The 9,528-nt window shown below is 43.6% G+C and overlaps 1 protein-coding gene across 1 annotated transcript in view; it reads right to left on the bottom strand.

The window, feature by feature from the left end:
* The window catches only part of LOC116400976 (protein Daple-like), a 37,563-nt gene extending 30,780 nt beyond the window's left edge, over positions 1-6,783 (bottom strand). Inside the window, exons 1-3 of the mRNA XM_031879111.1 lie at positions 6,167-6,783; positions 4,503-4,615; positions 1,932-2,040 (exon numbers count right to left, since the gene is read on the bottom strand). Coding sequence (XP_031734971.1) covers positions 1,932-2,040; positions 4,503-4,615; positions 6,167-6,226 — 282 coding nt within the window. The 5' untranslated portion in view covers positions 6,227-6,783. The remainder of the gene's footprint in view (positions 1-1,931; positions 2,041-4,502; positions 4,616-6,166) is intronic.
* Between the last annotated feature and the right edge of the window lie 2,745 nt (positions 6,784-9,528).

The raw sequence follows: 9,528 nt of genomic DNA, 5'->3' as shown, positions 1-9,528 counted from the left end.
CCGGCCGTCCGCCGGAGCACCCGTGTCCGGAGCCCTTCTGCCCGCTCCGGCCATCCGCCGGAGCACCCGTGTCCGGAGCCCTTCTGACCGCTCCGGCCGTCCGCTGGAGCACCTGTGGCCGAAGCTCTTCTGCGGCCCCGTGGCTGGTCAGATCCAGTCACCCATCCTCCGGACCCCCTCCGCCCACCCTGGTTGGCTTTGTATCTGCTGGGACGTCCCTCCTCCGGACCGCCTCCGCCCAAGCTTGTTTGTTGTTCTGGACGGTGTAGCTACGTCTGGAATCCGTTCCTTGAGGAGGAGGGAGGGGGGGGGGGTACTGAAAGGATCCCTGTCAGACCAGACACCTCCCATGGCCACACAGCTGCAGCCGATTACCTCCTGCAGGCTGACACACCAGACTCAGGTCCCACTAATGCTTCCCCTGGCACTATATAAACTCTGGTCCTGCAGTCTGGGGTTGTCAGGTCGTACCGTCTTTCACCCGCTTCAACCCCGTTGCAGCTTCTGCCTCAAGCGCCTGCCTCCGGTGTCCGTCGGTCCGGGAATCCAGTGTGCCCTGCTTTGTGTTTACGGACTACACACCGCTGCTCTGCCCTCTGTTGTGTTAACGGACTACACACGTCGTCAAGCTGCCAGCTCTCCGGTGTCGAGCCACGGGACATCACGCCGTCAAGCTACCAGCCCTCTGGTGTCGAGCCACGGGACATCACGCCATCGATCTGCCTACTCTCTGGTGTCGAGCCACGGGACATCACGCTGTCAAGCTGCCAGCCCTCCGGTGTCGGACCACGGGCTCCACACCTTCCTGTCTTCTTTACTCTGGCTAAATAAAGTCTGTTTCACCGTACTCTGTCTCCTGTGGTCTTGCTATTGGGTCCTAACCGTGAACTCCCGTGACATGCTCCCATTGATCGCTGCAAATTACTGGTTGTCAAGCAAGGAAACTCAAATGATTGACCAGCAAGTTCAAGGTTGATCCATACTGATGTACAGCATCATCAATACATCCCATGAGTGACACACACGCGCGCGCATGTGGTTTAGGAATACGAATGTGCGTGTGTGTCTCTATTTTTTTTTTTTTTTTTTAAAACTTCCAAGCTCAAACACACACATCAGAAGACACACACACATGACAATGATGAAGGCTAACCAGCAGCTGAGGAGACATTAACAGCTGGATCTCCAGACTCTCAAACCAAGTAAAACTTTAGTAATATTGGTTTAAAAACATACTACATAATACATTACATACAAATGGCAGAATAAGGAGCAATTGATTTGCAGATAATAAAACTGCAGATAATATAATTATGTTCACCCAAATCAACTGGAGTATTTGTGACAACACGTGTGCTCAGCATAGATGGGAAATATTATCAAATCGTGCATTTAAACCAGTATGAGCTACTACTTTTAAATACTTACGTTCCGGAATATATCAATTACGAGTTATTCATTTGATCTAGCTCTGAGACGGTTGACGGCACACACCGACACCTCTTTATCGCCCTAAAAACCCACAGGGAGAGGAGCGCACACTTTAATCTCGTAGCCAGCGAGGTAACAAAAACAAGCAGACCCAACGACACGGAGGACATATTTTCTGTGCCAGTTTAAGTGTGGTTTTCAGACGGAGAATTAAAAGGACTTCACGTGAAAAATTTCACAACAAGCTTTGGACCATTATGGACTAAAGGAATATTAAAAATGAGGAAAGGACACACATTCACCACTTGTTTTTTGTCTCTCTTGTTTACCATGCTGATACATTTGAATGTATTATATTTTGGTGCTCATGAAGTTTTACAGTAATTCTACTTAGTTAAGACTTTTTTGCATGGGGGGAGGCAAAGTAATAATACAATCTAGACTGCTGCTTGACTGGTGCAGTTTGACCCGTGTGTGTGTGTGTGTGTGTGTGTGTATACCTGGTAGTACGTCCTGATGTGTCTGGTGAGAACGGTCAGGTTGTATAGGCGAAGAGACACGTCGTTGTTCACGTTCTTGTTCAGCCTCTGATTGGTTGGGCTGGGGTCGCTATGGGGGGACACACACACACACACACACACACACACACACAGATTAGATTGACGTTACTTGTTGCTTCTTAAGACAAAGATCTTGTTAATTATACACACAAAGGCACACACATTCCAAGTGCAGGGTAACTGTTGTGTTGGAGAGACATCAGCCCGTGCCAACACATCAGCCCGTGCCAGACTGATTTGCATGTGAACAGGGGGAGGGGGTAACGCTGTCTGGCTGACTTACAAAAACATGACGTCAGTTTGATTCCGTTTTTTCCATTTTGCTTGACCTAGCACACACACAGTAAATATTTAGGGCTGTAAAATAAAATGTATGATGGCGTTTGTTACCTCATGTGTAGTTTTTTTGTATTCTCACAGTTCAATTGGCTGTACACCAGGCAAAGAAACATCAGTTTGTCACGGTCAGCCATGTTTTTCTCTTTACGGTTTGGCGTCATGCACCTGGAACGCTTGGAACTGGGACTGACAGTTCCACTGCTTTCATTTGCTATTCTTTTAACCAATGTTTCATCTCCTTCGGTGGTTAACCGACGTCTCAAGTCTGTTCACTTCAACTGACACTTCAAACCAAAATGTGACACGATATCAGGAAACGGTGAAATAGAATTTATGACAGAGAAAAACAGCAACGATTCCTCCCCCTGGCGAATCAGAAACCACAGAGCGAGGGACATTTTTAGTTGAAAACTATTTTGACTGATAATCGATAAATGAACTGGAAACTTCAACAATCACAAATGACATCTTCTACAGCTTTGTCTTTCATCACCTAGCCTGCACTTCAACTTACACTTCCAGCTCAATTCATCACTTACAATGCTTTTAACTCCTTTCAGCACTTTCACTTCACTCTGCACTTATTTCCTTTGACACTTGGACCCTTTCAGATCTCAGATCTTGATAAGACAAACTATAAAACACATACTGCTTTCAGTGCTTCCACTTCAGCAGAAACTTCAATTGTTCAACTAATTTCTTCATCACCTCCACTTCCATTGACACTACCAACTCAATTTATCACTTCTACTTCCACAATTTTAACTCTACTAAAACTTCATAGGCACTTGAAGTAAATTGACACTATTCAGTTCACTACAGTTACACTTTAACTTCTTTTCAGTGCGTCCATTTTAAAAACGCCATGTCCACTCCCTTCAGTGACTATATTTTGACTACCACTTCAACTTCAGCCTATTTCAGTGTTTCCTACTTTTTCTAATGTTTCAACCGCTAACAATCAGCAATGCTACATTTTCTTCAGGAAATGTACCCTGTTTTAGTTTTATTCCCAGTCCACAAGTCCAACACAGTTCATTGAAGATGTCCTCATTAAATTTCAATATCATTGCAAAGTTCTGCTCCAGCTTAGAAGGTCAGAGAGGAGAATAGGTTTACAGACTGACTGCTTCTCTGACTGACTGATTTACAGACGCTCTCCGAGTGGTTTTCCAGTAATGTTCCTCATGGCACGGCCACCCCGGCCTCCTCCTCTGTAACCCACTTTCCCCTAAACCCCTACCAAGTCCTAATCCCCCCCCCGAGATAGCCCAGCCTACATTCAGTGTGTGGAGAACAATAGGGCGATTATCATAGTTTCTGAAGACAATAACTATGTGGTCTGATTGGGGCCAGAGGGCCGTCTGGGTGGGAGGAGTGGGTATGTTTTGTTTTTAATCACTGTGGACAGTATTAGTGTCCCTGTGGTCCAAATGCTGTCTGTCCAAACCAGAAAGAATTAAAGGAATAAGCGTATAGATATTTTATTGTCAACAAGTCCCATGAAAAGAGCAAAGCCAACAATGAACGTGTCCTACTAACAAGTGTTGTGTGTGTATCCAAAGCCTGATACATCTTATTCCTCAGTGCCATAGAGCTCCTCTGAAGACGCATCAATGAGCCACAAGGCTCCATGATCACCACGAGCGTACTTACAAAGCCTGGTACAGTAAGAAGTATCATCCTATCATAAGCCTCATCACACCACATTCTGCTGTCAGAGATGGACATCCTGCACTCTTACCGAGTCAGCAAGGGCTGCATCACCTTCATAGCTGGGCCCGATTCTCTCAGTGCGTCTCTAGCTTAGCTAAATATGCATAAACTGAATATGCTGAGAGATGTTGGCCCACACTCTTACCTGTCTGCAACAGGTGTAATTCCTAAATCACAGCACAAACAGACAGCAGCTCAGCTCTAAAGGGACCGGTAATGATCTCTCATACTCTACTGTTTGTCTTGATGTAGACTTCAGCAGCACATCTGGCTGTGACGTTTACAACCTGAAACCAGCGCGTCAGGATGTGGTCGCAGAGACACACATACACACACACACACAGGAAACACTGGATTAACTCACTTGCCGTTCATAAACCCACTCCAGACACGCCAAAAGAACCGCCGACTCATACAAATTAAATGTTTAAACTTTCACTCTGTGGCGTTACTTACATGTGTGTCATGATCTTGTGCAGGAAGACGCCGTCCACCAGCTCCATGAACGTGTTGACGCTCTTCTCTGAGCCCGCGTCGTCGCACGAACCCAGAGGACCCAGCGTCCTCACCTGGGGACAGAAAGAGAAGTCAGCTACATGCCACCGACACACGTCAACTGATCTTTTTTTCCCCTTCAACTTAATATGCTGGCTGATAATATGCGTTATGCTGTCCTGCTGAATCACCTGGGCAATCCTTCCTTGTTAGTGACACATTTGTTATTAAAAAGACGACAGCTGAACATTGGAATACATCTTTGCACAGAAAAGGACTGTGGATATTGTCCTCCATTGCTTACACAGAAGTTTGTTTGGAGGGCATCTATTCGTGGCCAGCAGGAACAATAACAGTCACCAAAAACCCTGTTATTGTATTAATGGGCATGTCAGCAATGTTTTAAGACAGACTTGAACCTTTCTTTCAGAGCTATGCTGGAATTAAAATGCACTACATTACATATTTCATCTTTTTTAAAGCCTAATTATTGAGTTTTTCTTTGTTTGCTGAGAGTAATGCTCTCTGTTGAAGGCCCTGCTGGCGCTCACACAGTGACACAGCTGGAAGCTGCCCAGTACAACCACAGTCTGATCCGCTGCTGGCCACCGAGTCTGATTGTCTGTGTCTGACAAAACCTCCCTCCCAAAGCTGGGAGAAACTGTTGGTTGAGCGGTCAGGTCAACAGGATGTGGTCACAGGGAAACAGGAAGGACCACAGAGTTAATAACCTGTTGACTGCTCCGTGTGGGTCGTCACAGCCCATTGTGGGCCAGCAGAAGGATTACAACTGTCCCAGACTCTTAGGACACTGATATCTAAAGTAAAGTCGACTAAGGAATGAATAGATTTTATCCAACTTGTTTTGTTGCTTCCTGTTAATGTTATGAAACATATTTTCACAGAAGAGCACTGTAAAACAAATATATAATTATAAGTTTGCAGTTGGGTAAAATAACGCTGCTTTACATTGGATTCAGTTGACATTAGTTTGTGCTTAAAGCTGTGCTGGATTAGGGAAATCAGATGCAGTGCTGTTGGCTCAGATGGACAAGTTGTTTTCAACACATTCACCCCTTTGGACCAGGGACATGCAAGGCAGCTACAATCACTCACACCCTGAAAATACTTGGTGGAAAACTTTAGTGCATTTTATGATTTTAATGGCAAAAGATGATAAAGAGGTAAAGAAACAGCGGTAACTGAAGGACTGTGGCCAGTAAAGCAGAAGAAACACAGAATTCACTTTTTTCTGTTTGGCAGTATGAGATCTAAACTTGGAAAGTCCCAGAGATACAAACCAACATCTCTAAATATACAGTTTATCTGAGGCTTTTATACTGAAAATCTTGCCCCTGTCACTGTAATGCATCTGTCTGAGCAGTGTCAATAAATGGGTTAATGGTGCACGAGAGAGCAAAGTACTACATAATGGTACATTAGAGGTCAAAGTACTTTGTTTTTCTACTAGTTAGTCGGGTAGTTCTTCTAAAAAAAAAAAAAAAAGTGTAGTTGAACTGAGAGAAACAGTAGAGGGAAAGTACAACAGAGACACGAGTCGGCAAGTCGCGTGCATCACCGCACACACAGTTGCGTGTGTGTGCGCGCGTGCTGCTCTCACTCACCCACACCACCAGCGGCGACTCCATGAAAGCGGCCAGCAACTCGGACAGAGTCATGTCCATGGTTGTTCCAACAGCTCCCGAGTCCGTTTATCAATCACCAAGCAATCATAAATCCACCGGCCGGTCAGTCGATATCCGCAGCAGGCTCGCGGACAGAACAAAGCCCCCGCGAGGCATCGATTCCCCCCTGCACGAGCTCTTTCTCACACCACTATTGTCTCGCGCTGTCCCGTTTCCCTAAACACTGGGTTTAAAATGAAAAGCGTTAAATATGAATAAAAACTGTTTGAAATACTTCCACAAACGCCCATATGCACCACGCTGGCCGTTCCGTTAGCTTGGAGGGTAAATATGCAGTTTATTTTCCGGTTGAATGTGTAACACTTGATCCAAACTTCGCAGGACAGTTGTTCGCGTTTCCAAGGATACAAGACTCTGACCGTAAAGCGGGGAAACGGTCGTGAAATACGAAAAGTAAAGTAAACAAAGTTGAGAAAAGTCAAATGCGCGGTAGAGGCAAACAGAGAATGTTAAAAAATATATGTTTCCGTTGTTTGCTACATCTTCACCACGTCTCTCTACCTCTCTCCTCTCCTCTCCATCAACCTGACTGTGTGCGACCAGCAGGAGGGGAGGATTGACCGACAGCAGGACCGACCAATCCGCTACCGTAAAAAGCGCGGTCCCCGCCCGTTGCGTTAAATCAGCCAATTACAGTGCAGTAATTTGGCAGCGTTTTCTCTGAGCTTGACGTCACCACCGTTTGCCACCAACCGAAGACCTTAGACGGAACAAGATAGTAATCGTCCTCAGAACGATAGAAGATTAACGTTTTTGTTATTTTTAAATTAGTGGATTTCTGTGATTTAGGTAATAGTAGTAAGTGAGTTTATTTTAGTTGATGTTATAGTTAATGGTCTTATGATGTTGACTTTACATTCTTTGCATATATTTTTTGTTGAACAGAGTTTCTTAAAGCGGATTACAAAAGATAACTATAACAAACCATGGCTGTATATTTGTGTTGATTAGTGTCTTGATATTCTGGTATATTAATTATGGTTCCAACTATTGTTAGTTCTTACTTGTGTTAGCTAGTTAGCTAATTGTAATTTTAGCTTTTCAAGCAACTATTTACTGTTTACCAAACTCAGGCAGTAAATACAGATTGGATTAGCAACAGTTAGCTTACCAGCTATGTGCTTAGCTCCCTAGCATGTGTTTAATTAATTACACTTCATAAACCTTTTTCCCAGCACACATTTTGTTTGTCATGGCAGTAAAAGCACAGCTGTAAATTCTAACACATGATATGGCTCATTCCATTTAAATGTCCCAGTAAGCCAACGGGGTCTATTCTGTGTTCATAAGCAAGGTTAGTTTATCTGTAATTTAGTTAGTTAGTTAGTTAGTAACAAAGGTTAGTTTATCTGTAATTTAGTCAGACAGTTTTTCACTCACTTTTGTCTGCAAAAACAAATGTTTACAAATAGCTGTAGGGTTATTTATTTTGTCTGATACCATAGTTGCTATGAATATATTTCACAATGTTTGACCATTTGAGAATGAAAAAATAAAGGGATAGATAAAAGACCAAACTTCATTTTATGAATATTTTACTGATTTTACATTTTTTAAAGGACAATCTTTCCACCCTGTCCATGGAATGGGATCCCTACTTATCTTGGGGTTAAGCCAAATAGTGGATTCAGAATTATGATATGGATTGATCTAAAATATAACAGAGACTTTTCTCCATGATAAGATAAGATGTGATTGAAGATCAGATAGCGATTTACATGGCAGATATGAAAGAGAAGGCTCTGTCCTATATCATAGCAACATTACAGGAAAGATTATATAAAGTATGGATTTCAAGGCCTTGTGATTTGCTTCATATGACGAATGCAAAGAAAAAAAGAGAGAAAGAAAAAGAGGATAATAGAATTTAAAAAAAGTAAAAACACTTCCAGTAAACTTGTTTGAGTGGAACTGGTTCTAAGTGGAATTTTCCCTTAAAACTAACACAGACATGGGTTGGGGGTAAATCTCTTGCTCTGCATTGAGACTATCTGACTGCTCCTCAAACAGGTTGAAAAGGAAAGCGAAGATCAGCTCAGATCAAACGGATACAAAGGCCAAATGCAAAGTAGCAGCAACTGATGACAAAGGATTTCTGTGTGTATTGTACTTTTTATATTTTTTATATGAAGTCTTCAACTTTATGTGAATGTTTCTGGTTACTTTGTAGAGTAAAGCATTCAGTAAACATGATCCTCTGGCCCAGTCCAAGTTGACGGACCTTTACAGAGGAGTATAATGGGAGATTTGGATGCTGATCTCAGTGCAGTCTGACAGTGGGGGAGTACAGGGTGGATCCGACCTGGAGAAAGTCAGTCCGGAGTATGCTTTTGATTTTGGCATGATCAGAAAGGAAAGAGGCCAGTTCACCGGCTTCATGTCCACAAACAGAGCAAACACCTAGTCGACACTAACGGAGCTCAATACAAGCAAAGCACTGTAGCTGCTGCAGTGGTGGATCCGGGGGTCTACTGTGGCATGGAAGTGGACTTTGTTCCACTTCAGAGATCACACGTGGTAAAAATAATAATCTGTAGAACAGCGCCCCCCTGTGGCTCATGTATTCTAAAACACCTGACCTCTTACTAGAAAGCCAGTGGTCAGTTGGACATGTAGTGAAAGGATATGCTGCGAAAGCTAGAGGAGGGTTAGGGTGAAACCTCAAATAATAGTTTTCATGAATCCTTCAACTTTTTAAATTATGATTTCTTATTTTACATTAACTTCAGAAGAATTGAAATGGTGGTATAAATAACAGCAATAGCTGCGATATAGTGATACTTTGTACTTTGTGATATTGTGAAACAACAGTCTGAAGTTCTGAAGCGAGACATTATTGATCTGTTAAACACAGTCAGCTCTGTCAAGGCTGAGGTGTTTATCAGTGGCCCTCTTCCACCAGTCAGAGGAGGAGATGAAGGATTCAGCAGGCTGTTTGCACTGAACAAATGGCTGTCAACTGCATGTACTGACCATTCAGTACATTTTATCAACAATTTCTACCTTTTCTGGGAGCGCAGACATCTTTGTACAGCACATGGAGTTTGCTTGAACAAGTCAGGGGTAAAACTGTTTACCTCTAACCTATTTTTCTCCCTACGTCATCCGTCTGTTCCTACTGCCAAGGACAAGACACAAGAGGAGTCTAAACAAGAGATAACCACACAGCATCGCCATGGAGACCTTATGGGAAGGATGCCCCCTCCTAGCGACAGCCAAAAGGAGGAGTCTCCAACCTCATCATCAAGGACCGCCTCCGATCTCCCACTTTCCCTACCCTT

This window comes from Anarrhichthys ocellatus, unplaced genomic scaffold, assembly GCF_004355925.1.
Source record: "Anarrhichthys ocellatus isolate YVR2014 unplaced genomic scaffold, GSC_Weel_1.0 scaffold228, whole genome shotgun sequence".
Lineage (NCBI taxonomy): Eukaryota > Metazoa > Chordata > Actinopteri > Perciformes > Anarhichadidae > Anarrhichthys > Anarrhichthys ocellatus.
The sequence above is the reverse complement of the archived record's forward strand: the minus strand, read 5'-3'. Positions and strand labels throughout refer to the sequence as shown.